The 17,295-nt window shown below is 44.2% G+C and overlaps 1 protein-coding gene across 20 annotated transcripts in view; it reads left to right on the forward strand.

Moving 5' to 3' along the window:
- The window catches only part of CADPS (calcium dependent secretion activator), a 210,835-nt gene that overhangs the window by 87,465 nt on the left and 106,075 nt on the right, over window positions 1-17,295 (forward strand). For all 20 annotated transcript variants that reach the window (XM_025894702.2, XM_025894687.2, XM_025894706.2 and 17 more), the window contains exons 7-9: window positions 9,655-9,766; window positions 13,829-13,968; window positions 15,973-16,039. In XM_025894702.2, the coding sequence (XP_025750487.1) occupies window positions 9,655-9,766; window positions 13,829-13,968; window positions 15,973-16,039 (319 nt within the window). The remainder of the gene's footprint in view (window positions 1-9,654; window positions 9,767-13,828; window positions 13,969-15,972; window positions 16,040-17,295) is intronic.

The following is a 17,295-nucleotide window of genomic DNA, read 5'->3' on the forward strand; positions in this document are numbered from 1 at the left end:
TGTATTCCTGTGATAGCACATACATTCAAATTTAAGTATTCCAGAAGGTGTGATGATGCCCAAGGCAATTTTCATCGACACCCGTCTGCTTCATCACTCCTATTCATGCAACCTTAAGATGGGATAGTAGAGACCAAAAGGACATTGAAATGAGATTGAGATTCAGTGAGCTGAAACAGTGCTAAATTAAGAGAAGGACTGCAAAATGCAAGTCCCGGGATACATTTAGTCATCTTGTTTATTGCTCATGGTTGGTGTTTTTTAAAAATAATTAAGCCATGCCTTAGTGCAGATTCTGCACGTCATTTGCCAAGGGAAAGGCAAGGAGCGAGACATGTGAAAGGGCCCAGTTGTTGGTTTATTTATTAAGTGCTGTGTACAAGTAATGCACATTATCATTTAATGAGAGGTGCTGCTATTGCTGGTTGCAAAGCAGCGTAGGGAGATAGAGAACATGCTTTAAAGGATTGGTACTGTGCCTGCTCCTGTCTGGACAGTGATTTCTCAACGTTTTAGGTGTTTTTTCTGTGAAATGAAGGTAGAGAGGCCTGTTGGCTTTGTGAATGGGCTAAATCTCCCAACAAACCACAGCACTAAGTCTGAAAGTACTTAAAGGGAGCAACGTCCTCTTGTCACTGCATGCTGATGGAGAGAGGAGCTGGATGGGCATCACCTGCTGGAATTGTCCACTCATCCCCACTGAAACAGGAGATTCTAGGATGCCTTTACTTCTAGCTGTCAGAAGTTAGGCAAGGCAAATGTTATCCCAAGTATCTGGCTGGATTTGGGCTTTCTGTCTTGGATTCTGTCTTAGAAAAATATAGGACAGGAAAAATGTAAGTGGTGATGCAACAACAAGAGATGGTCTCGGATATCTTGTTCGTCTCTTTAGCTGATTTTGGAAAGGCACCTGGTGCTGTTTTCTGCTCTGTTTACATTTAGGAAATATTTCATTGCTTTCCTCTCCTGAATTTTATAAAGGAAGGTGTAGACTATGTTGGCACAAACCAGTAACCTGTATTTTCAGGCAGAGGATTTCTTTCTCCTTTTTCATGGTCTCTGCTTGTGAGATACTGAGTTTCTGTGAAGCTGGCAGGGCTTGGCCTTACTAAGTCCAAACCATGACCAGGCCTTAACCAGCAGCAGTCCTCTGCAGTTTGGTTTTCTTTCAAGGTGACAAGACTTGAGAGAAGTGATTAACCACTGAATTTAATTGTTCCGTGGAATGAGCAGCTCTGGGGCTGGTTCAGTGGAGCATATTTGACCAAAAGAAACTTTAATTAGCCTGTGGATGTCATTGCAAGACATTGCATTATGCAAGAAGTGTCACAGCCACAGACAGTAAATGCACACAGATGCATTTTGTGACTTAAACTCTTAACTTGTGCTGTATCCAAAGCAGATACACTGATGGAGCACATACAGTAGGCAGCCCTTGTAAAACCAATTATTCCTTCAGTTCAGACCTCCCAGTGAAACGATGCTGGGCTTTCATTTCCGTTTCCTCCTGCTGAGCTTTTCTTCTCTAATTGTGAAAGTATTAGGGAAGAGCACAGAGCATTTGAAAAACAGTCATCAAATCATGGAAAGTAATCACACTACTTGTTTTCCCTGTTAATACCCCAAAGATTTTGGTGAATGGCATTGCCAGAATTTCTCACCCAAACCGACCGTGGGATTTGTGCAGTAGAGCCCAGCCAGGGCTGCAGCAGCCCAGGAGGGGTATGTGGTCCTGGGCACAGGAGGTGAGTTGGGCTGGGTGCAGGCATGGCACAGGGACATCTCTGGGGCAGGAATGCCATCTCGTGGCCGTAAATAGCTATAATGTGATTAAATCCACCTCCCCTCCCTACTTCCTTCATGACACTTCCCCACTGTATCAGTCACTCTCAGGAAACACAAATCAAACTCCATATTTTCTGTATAGCAGAGATCATCCTTTTTTGGGTTCCTAAAGCTGTGCTGTCGGCCTCAGCAGCTCCTCTTGGCTGCAGTGCCCTGTGCTGGCACTGGAACGGGGTCTGTGGGGACTGTGTGTGAGCCACAAGCAGATCAAGTGCAGACCTTTGCAGGCTTTGCTTTGCTGCAGTCTCTGTCAGCTTTACCCTATTCCTTCTGCACTTTGCACGCTCAGGCACAGATGTGATGCTCTCCAAGACATATTTCTCTCTCAGCCGGCAGTGTAGTGCTGCCGGAGCCAGTTTGAGGATGTGGGAGTTGCAGCTCTTGGAGGGAGAGGTGGTGCCTTTTATCAGCTGTCTGGTACTGCTGGCTGCATGATGTTAAGCAGAATGGTGTCTGTGTGGGTGACATACATTGTGTCTCAGAGCCATGAGAACAGAAAATGGGCAGTCGATGAAATGCTGGACGTTGGAACTCAGCTGCTGTCCTTAGGGAATGTGCTGCCTCTGCTCACCTTTTGGATAACACCATAGTGCTTTCTGCAGTGGTGTTTTGGGGTAAATAAACACCCTTTTTGTAAGCAAAATATTTACCAATGGTGCTCTTTTCTTAGAAGAGGGAATGCTATATGCTCAGCAGGAATTAGGATGTCATGGGAAATAATGGATTCACTTAGAGCACCCTTGGGTTATCCCATCAGAACAGGCATCAGTGCTCCATGCAGAGACATGGCCCTGCTCAGCATTCCATAGCTCCAGGGAAGGCAGGTGTAGCTGCCTCTGCTGGCCAGTGCCAGGGAGATGCTGACTTGTCGCTCACCTGCATGGGAGCAGCATCAGTGAAAGCAGAGTTTGAATCGTTACGAAGTCTGTGCAGCAAAGTCTAGGAGGAATCAAATCTGTTTGTGCTGTCACTCCCACTTCAGCTCAGCTTGTTCCGAGGGGATGGGACTGAAAGGCTGTTCTGGCAGCAGAAAGGGAGGAGAGGAAACAAATGTAAACAGAAATAGGCTGCGTTGTCAATCTGTGTCTGATGTCTTTGGTTATCCTGTTTTGAAGGTGAGTAAACACATCAAACTTTTACTGTAGGAGGAATCCCAGAGGAGGCTCAGCAGCTCTTGGGAATCAAGACGTATTATGGATGCAAACCGTTCTTAATCCATTTCTAGAGGCACAACGGAAAGGTGCCTTTCTTAGCACCTGAATTGTATTTCCTAGCCAAGGTCATCTTTGCATGAGCAGAAACATAGAAAGTTCTCTGTATCTGTATGTATTCTTTGAGATTTTAATTGCACCCGCAGCAGTTACCTCCAACATCCCTCTTTAGAAGTGAAGACTGGGACCCTTTTAGGTTAGGCATCATTTCATCTGCTTGCTAAATTGGGATAAGGCAAATTAAGGCCTAACTCTACTGACTATTAAATAGATCTCTCTTTATTGTAATAACAGGAGCCCAAAGCAGGTGACTTGGGTGCTTGTACATGATAGTACAGTCCCCTAAATTTGTGATTTTCCACAGTTGTGATTGGTCTCTTTTTTCAGTATCTTCTGACAGCTGAAGATCAAATCCTTTCCTCAGAGCCATAGATCCATTTGAGGCTCTCTACAGCATGTGAAATCCAAACTCAGTCCCAAAAAACCCATCAAATGGATTAAATAGCTTGGTATTTTGCCAATGGATGGCTGTGGTTGGTGGGAGGAACCAACACCTCCCTTGCTTCATCTGCAGCAAGTGCTTCCTGCTTTGTTTGGTGTCTTTACTCACCACCTTGTTTTGTTTCTGACTAAATAACCTTTTTATCTTTCAATATTTATGCTGTATTGCCCACTGGATTATGTTTCTAGAAGAATTCAGCTGACCTCAATTGAGGTTTGTAGCTCTACTGCAGTAAGCTGCCAACGAGTTTGTAGCTATCCCCAATCCAGCATCCCCAAACTAGCAGTGATTTATTGCATTCTCCCACTGAAACAGAGTTGTGTGTGGAGCTGCACTCCACAGGTCTCTAGCTGTGTGACCCCAGCCTGTGGGTTTTCTTGCAGAGCCTAAAATTCTGAATTCTTCTATGCTTTTGGGTTTTTTCAAATCCCTAAGACACAAACGAAAAACATATTATCCATTGCCATTACCCATGAGAGTTGCAAAGAGTACATATTTTCCCAGAGGCCTTGGGATGCCCTACTTCTGTTTCTTACGGCTTTGTGACCCAGCTGGTGCAGGTGTGAGCCTGCCTCTGCCACGTGTCATGGACACATCCGTGCTGCCGCGTCCCTGCCAGTTTGGTGCCTCACCAACACTGCTCCCAAAAAGGAGCGAGCTGTCTGCTCTCCCAGCACCTGCTTGTGAAAGGTCAGCACATGGGCTGTCTAGTTTATGGTGTTCCTAGAAGTTCCCAACTGCTCTTTTCATTTTTAAAAATGGATGTTTTCATCCCGGTGGGATTAATGCCATCCCTGCATCAGGTTTTGCTGTTGAGCTAAGTCTGTGTGCACTCGATTATAATGAACTGCAGCCTCAGAGTATGGGCAAGGGAAGTTCAAAAAGATCACTGGTAATGGTGGTGGTCAGCCTCTAATTGATGTTTTTGAATGGCTGGTATATGTAAAGCATTAGAGAATATAGCAAAAAGCTTTCCTGTGTGCTTCTTCATGTACTGTTAAACATGTTTTAAGACCATTTATTTTCCTCCTTGCTTGTGTCTCTAGAAACATGTAAAAAAGAAATACACCTTACCATTACATTAGAGGAAAAGGTGCACTACTCCATCAGCTGCATGAAGGTAGGTTAGCTCAGTGCCTGGCATGCTTCTGCTATAACTCTGTTTTTCCCAGTGCTCAAGCTGTGGGCATACATGATTTATGGCCTAAGATTTAAGGATGTTTCCTGCAAAGATCTCTTCTGGGAGGAAAGGAGTGTGCTAAAGAAATAAAGCCGTCATTTGCTAGACAGGATTTCTGGAAGAACTAAGTTGAGACTGTGTGTAGGATTTCAGTCTCCCAGCAATGAAGCGGGATGGGAACATTCCATCGTCAGAGCAGGATCCAGTTCCGGCAGGCACCGTGGCCAGGCACTGCAGTAAGCTGAAAAACCAAGGCTGGGTTAAAAGCATCACACCACGTGAAGCAGTCACTAAGCAAAAGGTGACTTTGCTGACCTGTATTTCCTCAAAGCACAGGCAGTGTCTGTCAGGCTGATGTCTGTGCCACCCTTGCGATGAGCTTCCCTTTAACAGCTGGCTCAGTTTGGGGACCAAACCATAAATACACCAGGAGGGACACAGACATGCTGGTGTGAGTGCCAGGAGGGACAAGATGAGGAATGAGGATGAAGAGAAGTGCGTGACTCTCCTACCAGTACCAGCAGTGCACAGGGAGGGAGGCAGCCAGACCAGCTGGTCTTGTTCTCATGGGATCCCACTCTGGCAGCAGAGAAGAGCGAGTGAGGTTAAGCTGGCCTTGCAAATATTGTCCAAGACATGGTCACATTTATTAAAGGCCTTTCAGCTGGACCTACATACCCCTGCACACAGCCAGCTGGCTGTGCAGGAGGGTGAGGGATGCTGCTGCAGGTTTCAGTGGCTGTGCCCCTGCAGGGATGGAAGCAGCTGCTTGCTGTGTTCTGCCTTCCCAAGGACATGTTCCTGGCCTGGGAGGGGACAGGCACTGCTGCTGAGTCAATTAGACTGGAAAAACTATACCAAGCAGGTGCAAATCTGACCAACATTTAGGAATGTTATTCTGCAAGACTTTTTTACTTAAGTGGTGAATTTGTGGGAACAAGGCAGAAGGGCATCATCTTCAGCAGAGACCATCTGTCCCAGGAGACTGCTGTGTGCATTGACTGTAGTGCACACCTGGACTGAACCCACTGAGGGAAGAGTGTAGCTCTCCTTTAGGAAACATTTTTACTTTCATTTTCTGATTTTTTCACTTTTGTTTCATGCAAACTGGCAACCAAACCCATTTCAATAAATATATCTGGAGAGGGATAAAAGGTATCCTCTGGCAGTTTTGAAGCCCATGAGAACTGGTCATGGATCATGTTTAAAAGTCAACCCTGTGGAAAGCACATGGCTTTCCAGCTGCTCTTGTGTTAGCCCACTGACAGGCTGAGCTGGTTAGCAGGGCTGGTTCATGGCCCAGCAATATAACCCAGTTGTACTTGTTCTTTATTTATAGAAATCACAGGCCTCAGTGTTCTGGCTACATCAAGTTACAAGAGCAATGATGGAAGAAGAGTGATGTTTCAAATTAGGCAAGAGTTAAGCAGACTTGCTGGAGACCACAGTATACAAATGAAGAAAATTTAATGCATTTTCCTGGGTATTAAATGTGTATGTTCACTTTTAGGAAGGTCATGGGTGCTAAAATTTCCTGTGGAGGAACTTACATGCTAAAGTTGAACAGAAATTACTAAGTCAGTGTCTCTAAAGGACAGCTGAGAAAGTTAAGGATTAGGCCACATAAGTGGGATATCATGGAGAAAAGCAGCTGGAGTCAGAGAACCTCCTGCCTGCTTTCATGTGATACATGAGTGCAGTCAGGACTCAAGCAGGGATGCTTACGGGATTTTGCTCAAGCCTTATTCATATCCCAAGTAGTATGATAATCACACATTGTAACATAGCAGCCCCATGGTGTTTTAATGCTTTTGTCTTTTTAGCTATGTGGTAATTTAATTTTGTAGTTGCTGTGTCTGCATTTTAGTAGCCCTTAGAGGCCACAGCCAAAGATCAGCATGTAAAGCAGTGCAGTTCCATAGGATGAAGACAGTTGTTTCTGCAGGAAAGGGTAAGAGCTTGGTGTGGCATCAGCAGACTAGTTGGTCTTACCAATTTTGGCCAGAAGTTCAGAAGGGCTGAGTAGCATCAAGCTGAAGGTTTGCCAGATCAGCAGCATGTCACTTGAGACAGCTGACAGCAGCTTGGTCAGAGCAGTCTGGCACCTGCATTGGCAATGGCATCACTGTCCCTCATGTGGCAGGGAGGACAGTGCTTGTGAGAGCTCCCAAATGTTCCTGAAATCAGACAGGTGAGCCCATCCTTTAGGTGCTTCGTGTTAAATGAGCCCATTGAGGTAATGGGAAACAAGAGCTGACCTTTGTTCCTTGTTATCCACTCATATCCTCTGGATATGTGTCATTTTATGTTTCATTCAGGAAAAATTCTCAGTGCTTTGGGCTCTTTGGTCAATAACTGTGATGGCACCTCTAGGTGAATCTGTAGACACAAAGGCCACAGAGATGATCTCCTTATTTTGCTTGTAAAAGGGCCAACATTTGTCAAATTAGTACCTCTTTGCAGCCAGAAGAGTTTAGCTGCTCATCCTAAGTTTGATGCCTAAGCAGAAACCCTGGAGACACAAGCAGATCCCAGTGATACCACTGGAACAGCAGAGATGCCATAAACAGGTCGGTGATTCTAGTAAAGTCCCTGTGCACAGCAGCATTTCTTGATCAGTTCCAGGCTTTGGAATGCACTGGGCAGTAAGAAATGCTGGGCTGAGGGGTTCAGGTGGGATTCAGGTAGTTGATATGGTCTTGACTGAAAAAGTACTCTCAGGATTTTTCTGCTTGTGTGCTTCTTTTTTTGTGACATGTGTATATACACAAACATATATATATATATGTGTGCATGTAAATCTCCTTTTGGCCAGAATGACATTTATTTGTCCTCATCTGCAAAAGTTTTATTGCTTTGGAGCATCAGCACAAACTCTGTGATAGGGTACAAGATAGCATGGCTACTTCATGAGATTTGTCCAGAATGAGTCCCAAGGCACTTTCCCAACAAATTAACTCCTGCAGTGATAACCTGCTTAGCGATTAAATATGGAAATTAAACCACTACATTGTTAGTCCCTCAGAAGATCCTAATACCTAGCTACCATCCAGAGCTAATTTTCTCAACAATAACGTAATACACAGCCCAGATAAACTGGGTACTTAGATTGAATACAAATGATATTTCAGTGACATGAATTATGGCCTTATGCTGAACATCACTATGGCAACTAATGACATCACCACAGGCTCCAACCAGCACAAAACCCAACTTCTGATGGTCTCCATTGGCTGGTGCAGATCTTTTCAGGGCTTTTGGGGGTATGAATGTGTCAGCGCCACAGTGTTGTCAAGGGTTTGCTATGTATGTTTACTGTCATTTGAAACATTTATTCCCTTTGTGGTTAATGTTGTTCTCATGAAGGAAACCTAATGAAAATTACTGTTTGTATTTGGTTAGTAACATTTGTTGATAACATATGGTCTGGGAATGCTTCAGCAAATAAGAGCTTTTTAATAGTAAACAGCGATATGAGTTCTATAAAGCAGATGCTGTCAAAGTACACAGCGTAAGGTTGGATATTTTCTTACTTTTGCCTCTTACCCAAAGCAAGATTATCTCCCTGCTTTCCCTCCTGGTGACGGCGCAGTTTTTTAAGAGAGAAAACATAATCTGTGACCTAAACCGTGATTAGAAAATAAAGTTGTTTCTTGGTTCTTATGCTTAAAACAGTTATTATGTAGCTGATGGCTCACACATGAAAAAGATATATTATAGAGGACTTGACTGGACCTGTGGTGCTGTAGGTAATTTATGCCAAAGCTCTGCTCTCTGACACTGGTGGCAGTTTGATGCATCATCATAAAAGATGAAACGTGGATCAGTGGCACCAGGAGAGAAAACTTTAGAGCAGAGCTGATAAAGAAGCTGAGTTTGTTAATCAGCTCTTCACTGAACATGCTCATCTGCTGAGCTCAGTTGGACAAGATTTGCTCAATGGAGAGCAAAGCATAAATTGATACTTCTGGAGCACAGAATGTGTCATTAATAGAGTGAGGGCAAATAGAAGTGTTGTTAGTGAGGTATGGCATAATCTCTCATCTGACTTGCAGCACTCTGGGTTGCAGTGTGTGTTCCACCACATCACTCACAGGTGTTGCTCATAACACCGTCCTGGCAGGGTCCCACATGGAATGCGTTCATGTTCTTTGTGCACTTGGACAACTTCTGACTGCAGAAGCTTGGAGGTTTCCTTTAGAGACATACATGTCTAGAGGGCATTTTCACACACCGTGGGTCATTCTGCCTCCATAACACTCCTTTCCAAGCCATGGAATGACTCATGGAGTACAAATAGTAGGCAGTGGTCTCAGTTCATTGCGTAGTTGTAGAGGTTTCATCTTCCTGGCCACTGCCATCCCATCCATAAGGAGCTGGTGTCCTGCTCCACAGCTCCAGCAAACTAGGATTACTCCAGACATAACAGCTTGAATTTAAACTGGGCCTGGGCTGAGACTTGGAAGAGGACCTAGGTTAAATTACAGTTTCTTCAAAAAAACCCAAACCTCGCTATCAGTCTGGAAAGTAGAGGTTAATTGGCCACGAGAAGAACAGAGGCCTGAATGATTACAGACATCCCGGGTGCAGATGTCTTCAGTCCTCAACTTCTCTTGTGACTGCACAGGCTGGCGCTGCAGGAGACATATTGTTCTTTCTAATAAGAAAGTTCTCTTAAATTTGTTTTCATGCTGCTCCCAAATGCTCTTTTTTTCCCCCTCAAGAATCATCATGGGTTTTCCAAACATCTGTCCCACATTTCCCAAGGAAGATAATTAATGCCTTTGTCACTCACACAACCCAACCACTTCAGCTTGTGTCAGACAGGACATTTTGGATTAACCATTGCACACCCAAGCGGTGTTAGTGCTGACCTGCAGCTGAGCTGAACATCTCTCTTGTCTTTCTTTTCACAGCTGGGGCACCCAGGGAGACTTCACGACAACCCACGCGCTTCCTGCAGTGAAGGTGAAGCTGTTCACGGAGAGCACAGGAGTGCTGGCTCTGGAGGACAAAGAGCTTGGGAGGGTAAGGCGATTTTGAGTTTAATAATGTTTCCTTCTGGCCCTGCTTTTCTAGAGAAATCTCTCCTGTACGGAAATATCTTTGGAGCACAACATGCTCTGCTTTTTTGCCAAGCTTCAGGAGGGGGGAAGAAAGCAAGCTCTGCACTGCTGGAAAGGAGTGCATCTCGCATGCTGTCTTTGTTGTGAGTTTTTAATGGCAGCATTTCAGCTGGCTGTGCCTGCTCTGAGCAAAGGCAGAGGATCTTGTGTGTGATATTGGCAGTCCGGAAAGCCTTAGAAGTTGCTTACGGAAATGGACATTCCTGAGGCAGAAAAGGGGATTATGCTGAAGCAAAAAGAGGGGATTTAAGTTTGGCAAGGGAGTGTTAAGCTGCTCTCCTATCTGCTGAGCAGCCGGTGCACAGTCTGAGCTTTTGAAAGCACTGACTGCAGTACTCACTGCTAAAGGTTTGGAACCCTGGGTTCCCTGGGGATGGAGGTCAAACTGGTGGCTTCTGTGGGGCTGGACTGGGGAGTGAAACATGGGGTTTCATTGCTCCCCTCAATAGTGTTATAGCAAAGAGCTCAGATTCGCAGGTTACTGGCCACAGAGCAAACCTTCCCACCCCATCTCTGCCCCGCGCCTGTGGCCCCTAAACCAGTGCCCTGGGACTGGTGGCCCTTCGTCGCTACAGCCCACAGCTCCAGAATATCTGTGGCTTTGGGACATTTCAGTTGTCTCCATGGATTTTTTCCAGCTGTATAATTTGTGTTGGCCTCAGGCATAAGTGACAGCAAACTCCCTGTTATGCCTTCCTCAGCTTCTCAGGCTGAGAGATCAGAATGTTAAAGACCCCATGAAAATCAGTTCAGGGTAAGAGGGCTCAACACGACCTGGAACAGCCTGGGCTCTGTCTGCCTATCTCTGCAGCACACCTTGCTCACCACTCTGTGTACATGGCTATGTCCAAGAAATCCATGGCCAGGAAAGCCACCGATCCTGTGGCAAGCCCAAGTGCAATATTTCCAATTATGGACTAACCTGTTGGGATGTTTCTTGCTACCTCCATGGCTATTTGTGTCTTGACACAAGAGAGTCTGTCTATACAACAACATTTTGCCTAATTAACATGGGTTTATATTAATTCTGTTCATAAAAATGCCAAACATTCTTCCAGGTCCTACTGAGCTGTTGGTTTAATTTATAACTTTATAGCGCAGAGCAGTGCATGCAATCTTGTCTCATATAATCCATGCTCACTTCAACTGTTTGTGTTTTCACATTTCTGTAGCATCCTTTGTTCTTCTCTTTTAAGAGTGTCACAGCCCCTTCAGGCTTTCCTCATCCACACCTTGACCCTTCCCGTTATCCTGTCCTCCTCCTTTTTTTGACAAGGAGGATGACCCCAGTAGGCTGCAATACTCCAGCTGAAGACCTACAGTTGTTTTTGCTGCACAGCATCATAATATTTTCAGGATTATTTTCAAAACCTCCTACTTCAAACAGCCTGGCACCCTGCCTTTATCCGCTGTGGCATGCTGAGCAGAGCTTTTCACCCAGCCAGCCACGATGCCATTCAGGGATTTTCCCCTGAGTGGTTACACCCGGTGCAGACCCACTTGCTTTGTAAGTCTTGTTTCCACTGGCAGCCATGAACATTGCTGACTTTGCTGGTCTCGGGAAGCAATTAACTGTGCATGTTGTTCTGAGAAAGATGTCAGGCCCCAAAGCAACCCCCCTTGCCCTGAAATGCTGATGAGCAAGCCCTACCAATATGCTTTCATTCCTGGTCCAGCAGGAAAACATCCCTCAGCTCTGAGTTTCTGTGGGCCAGAGGACATGGGCCAGCAGTGGCAAGTGTGGGGAGCTGGCAGTGACTCCCCCTGGCCCGTGGCCACCAGTGCTTTCAGTCGGCCAAACTTCAAAGGGATGCTCAGTGTGCCCGGAGCGGCCGAGAGATGACGCGTGTCTGCTCAGGCTGCATCAAGATTTCTTCTTTAATGTAACAATGAAACCGGGAACGTGTTAAGCCCCTGGTTTAGCTGTTGGAGTGGGCAGGAACCTGTCTGGATGGAGAGAGAAGGGAAGCAGGTTTTATACACAAAACACCCCTGCTCAGGCGCCCTTTGAGCAGTGGCTTTGTGCTCTGCCAGGCGGGTACAATGCCCACTTTCTATTGCGAGCGTTAAATTGGCAACCGGCCGCCAATCCTCAGCTCACCACTTTTATCCAAAGGAGCTGAAAAATGCTCCCAAGCCTTACAGCCTGCTGGATGGGCAGCTAAAGGCATGGGAATACATCCTGGCCCTATTGAAGCCAGTGGCAGGGCTCCCATGGATTTCAGCCATGCCAATACTTCATCTACTGAGAGGAAGGAGGGGAAGAGCTGTGAATTACAACACCACTGAGGAAAGTTTATGTGCCTTCTGATGAAAAAGAGTTAGAAATCAAAGTGGAGAGCATTCCAAACACCTTGAGTGGCTGCTGCCTCGCTGAGAGGTGCGGTTTAGCTCAAGTGTATGTGCTTGCATGACCTGCCTTGAAGTGGGATTCCTTGGATACTGCTCAGTTTGGGTCCATAATGTTTCCAACACCCCCCACCCCATATGGAGAACTCGCTTCTCATCTTCAGAATTTGCTTAAATGTATTTTTTTCCAAGAGTGATGCAGTACAGAGTGGTTATGCTCAGTTATCTATGTGACTAATATCAGCTTCAGATTCCTGCCAGAGAAAGCAATTCAATAAAAGAAGTGATAAATAACATTAATGAATAAGGGTGAACTTGAGAATCTACTGATATTTACCTCAGGCTTTAGAGGAGGCAATAAAGTAAGTTTTAGAGTTATTCATCAGAGGGTAATAGTGTCAAGGATATTTTAGTGGAAAACAGCCCCTAGGTTGTTGCATCAGCAGTAAAGTTGAAGAGCAGAGGAATACAAGATTATAGTCTGGGCAGAAGCTTGGCAGGAGCATGGACAAAGCATGAGCAAGGAATGAGTGATGGCAGCACATCATTTAACGAGGATGAACACTGCCATTTGTAAAACAATTGGCATGCATAATGGTTGATGGATTTAAAGGAGATTCATCTCACTACATAGGAGCGGAAACTTGAATGAATTTGTGCCAGGCAAAGTCACCTCTGAGAGTGAAAGACCTCTGAGAGTGAAAGCATCAGAAGGACAATAGGTGGAGGAGGAAGAAGGTTAGACCACCTAAAAGGACACATATGAAAACACCAGAAGAAGATGGTCGGTGTGGTTTAGTTCTGGGAGAATACTCTGTACCTTACTCTCTGAGAGAGCTGCTCAGCTTAGCAGTGGTGATGAATGAGTGAGAAAAGCACAGCTATGATCAGGAAAGATTATTCACCTCTTGCAGCCTTTCAGTTACTTTGAGCCAAGCACTTGCACTGGTATTCATCTGCAGTGGTGTTGCACTGATGTGCCCCTGCTGGAGACCCTCCCATAATTTCCTCACTGCAGATTTGATTTGCTGTCATAGCACAGTCAGACACAGCAGCCTATCTGTTGCCTACTTTATCCAGTCATCGCAGTAAATAATCAAGCCAGCTTTCTCACAACTTGATAATAGCAGTAGATGAACCATTGTAGGTAGAGGTTTTTGAGCCCTGAAAACAGCACACCTCACGTGGGAGGTATCAGGGAGGCTGGAGGTTGTCCAGGTTGTACAAGTCTGAAAGTGGGACATTGCAGTGGGCAATCTCAGCAAAAAAACTTGTCGCTGCTTTGCTAATCACATCAGTCCACCATCATGTCTAGACTGATTTACCTGGACAGTTGCAAATTCGTTTACCACAATCTTTCCATAAATGACAGGAGCTGATAATGAGGTTCTGTCTGCACAGCTCCATGAGCTGATAGAGGAACCAAAGAATACATGACCTAATTCCAAAATAATAAGAAAGCAGTAAAAAGCTGTCCATCCTCACTGATGTGAATAGACATATCCAGACTGACTTGTAGGTCAAAAATAGCTCATCTGATGTGTTTCTGTTCCCCATTAAACCCCGTTTTGTGAATAATTTTTCTCTTTAACATTGTTGGTTTTAATTCTTACAGGTTGTTCTGCATCCTACTCCTAATAGCCCAAAGCAGTCAGAGTGGCACAAAATGACTGTTTCCAAAAACTGCCCAGATCAAGACCTGAAGATCAAGCTTGCCGTGCGAATGGATAAGCCTCAGAACATGAAGCATTCTGGGTAAACACTTGTCTCTGTCTGAACTCATTTTGTTTTGAGTGTGCATTAGGAAATTTCTCTTTTTTTTAAGATTCTGAAAGAGAAACTCTTTTTCTCAAGTTCACAGGAGGTGAAAGAGAAAGATAAATATAAAAATGGCATTAGTTCAGTCCTTTTTAGTGCACTTTCCATATTCTTAGCATAGTCTTTTTTAATCCGAATGAGCTAAACAGTTTAAATTTTAAACAGTATTCATCAGGAAATTGCTAGTTATGCTTTTCCCTGTGAAGAAATAATAGGTGAACTGCCCAACTCTCTTGCTGAGAATAATATAATTTTCTAAGTTAGTCTTTGTTTTCTTGTATTGGCTGCTCAGAACCACACGTGCAGTGCATGTTCTGCTTGAAATAAACCCCAGTGTGGTCGCCATTATTTATACTGAGATATACAACACAATTAAATAGCAGTTGCCTGGAGCAGGACTAATGATCTGGAAGGTTAAAAGAGAAACCTCTTCCCTCCAGGAGTCAGTGTGAGAGTCTCTGGGGCCAAAGAGATCCCTGACTGCTTCTACCTTCGTACAGTTACAAAGATCATCCTTGGGAAGGTCTAGCTAAGGCCATTGGCAAGGCTTCCCTCTCTTTGTTCTTCAGAGCTCAGGATGTGATAAAAAATTGAAAATGTTCAGGAAAGTCATTGTTTGGATTAACTCTTTCTCCAGTATGTTTTTGGTGCTATGAAAATGACGTCATTTCATTTTTATTTTCATAGCATTTTGTTAGATTCAATCCATTAGTTGTGGTTTAGATCCCTCATCCTCTTTAATTCTTCTTCGTCCTGTCTTCTCTGCTGATGAGATCAGAACCAATAGCCACGTGTGAAGCTTAATTTTTCCACCATGATCACAGGCACCAAAAGCCAGAGAAGACAGATTCCCTGTCCTGCTTGTTTCCTTGACTGCACATGACAGCAGGGCCATTCTCAAGCTTTCTTCAACTAACATTTGATTTGTATAATGCTGCTTAAAACTTTGAGGTTTATAACATCAGCTTGCTGCCAGAACTGAGATTGTCTTTCTGTTGATATTAGCAGCAATAGCAAAAAGGACAATTATTACCCTATTCTTGGGCTAACCAAGGACTCAGTGCCCACATCAGCATCACTTGGAATTTTGTGGCTTAAACGTTCATCAAGAGTATGCTGGATCTCTTCTGGTATAAGGAACCCCTACCATAACCAAAATGAAGTGTTTTTCTATTTCTTGAGCCAGAAAAAAAGTAATTTAATGATACATAAAACATATTAATGCTGAATAATATCCTTGTGTTTATTATTAGCGTGGTGCTGCCACTAGTTTTGCCATTGTCTGTGTCACAGTGGCCACTTCATCATAGAGATTAAATGCTTATTTTGACATTAATTTTAAAAGTTAATTCTTCCTTTCTAGAAAACAGTAGATTCACTCCTGCTGAGAAATTATTCAGTTTGCTTGAATAATCTGTAGCAAATCAATTTCTAGGAATTCAGCTGTTCAATAAAGTGTCCTGTTTAGTCAGTCCAGTGGATACTGGGATCCTGAGCAGTGGGTTTGATGTAGAAAGTATCCCTCTGTTTGGCAGCTCCCCTCAGCCAAATGGTTTTGTGAAGTCTTAAATTAACATTAGGGATTTCTCTCCCTTAATTCTTCCGTTGCAAATGTAGTCTTTGCCCATCTCACCATGTTGTATCTATTCCCTGGCATCAAAGTGCTTCAAATTATGAGCAAGTTGAGAAAGACAAAGGGAAAGAGAGAATTAATACTGTGTAATGTCGAGTCTTTAGAAGCTTTTTGTGTCACTTTCTTTACAGGATATTTGTTCAGGCTAGAAATAAACACATTTGTGAATGCTGCTGGGCTTGAGAGTCTTGTAATTACTCCTGCTCATGCAATAACTTCATTTTCTAGGTGTAAAGAAAATACACTGAAAAACAAGAGAACAACAGATAGTTACTTGTGTAATGAATTCACCTGTTCTTTTCTCCTAGGTATTTATGGGCCATTGGAAAAAATGTTTGGAAGAGATGGAAGAAACGATTCTTTGTCCTGGTCCAGGTAACAGATGTAACTAGAAGTGATCTTAAATCACAACATGAAATATTTAAGTCATTCCTCTGGTGATTTTTGGTGCCTTGTGATTGATGCTGAGCTGTGGTTCTCTGTAGGGTGTGTGTTAAGTCATGGATTTTTTTCTAAGCATATACACGTTCTCAAGGATATCCCAGCTGTGAGTTTCCAGATGCTCCTGAATGCTTGATGAAATGGTGATTCAATTTTAGTGAGGAATTAATGAGGTGAGGAGGAAGCTCAGTCTGTCTTGGCTGGAGGTTCTTGGGTGTAGATGCTCTTTTCTGAGCCTCCAGGTTAAATTTGGAGCCCACTCAAATCTACAGAAGTTTCATCACTGGCTACATCAGTCAGCATATTGTTCTTGATGTTTATCTTGCCTTCACATTTATTATTGCTTCTCATTGTCTACAGCTCTCATTGATCATTTTGCAGTGTCTTCCTTTTCCCCTTTTTTCTTTCTTTCACTTTCTGCCCCCCCCCAGTTTCAGTAGACCTGTGTATTTGACCATGATTAAGAATTTCAAGGAAACAGATAGATGTCCTCTGTGACCTAAAAAGATCTGATCAATACTTTGTGTGTTAGATCTTCCCTCACCTTCCAGTGGCAGCTGAAACCACTGCGTGTGGCCCCAGTGTGAGTGATCCATCTCACACCAACCTGAGAAAGCCACGGAGTCCTCTTGGGTCCATCTCTCTCTTCATTCTCTCTAGACTCCCAGGCTATGTTGTCTCCAACTGTGAGATATAAAAACTTTGTACAGAGTCCTGTATGAAAGCAACACAGAAATGCTCTGATGAAATAACATGGGATCCAACTGAGATCTTGTGCCAGCACAGACCTAAAGTGATCAAGTCAAAGGGTGAAATCCTGCTGCTACTGAAGCAGATGGCAGGTCTGCTGCAGAGGAGCAGGGATTTCACCTCTATGTAAGAACAGAGATGGTGTAAACCAGGTGCACCTGGCTCCACAGGTGGCATGGAGCGTGCTTGTGTGCTGGCTGTCCTGTGCTGGTAAGGGCAGGAGTCCAGGCAGTCCATCTTCACCTTACACAGCTGGCTTCTCTGGTCCTAAATCACCTACTGTAAACTGGCTAGTTTGGTTTGTGTTAATTATTGCTCCAAGTTCAGCTGTCTCAGTAGGAAACTTAATTGCATTCATTCCCCATTTGTCCATCACTGCTGGCTTCCATAGCACTAAATTGTGGGGCAGATAAGAAAACCCATCCTTGGGAAGTAAAGGG

The sequence above is a fragment of the Manacus vitellinus genome, unplaced genomic scaffold, assembly GCF_001715985.3.
Source record: "Manacus vitellinus isolate BGI_N305 unplaced genomic scaffold, ASM171598v3 scaffold_14_pilon, whole genome shotgun sequence".
Taxonomy (NCBI): Eukaryota; Metazoa; Chordata; class Aves; order Passeriformes; family Pipridae; genus Manacus; species Manacus vitellinus.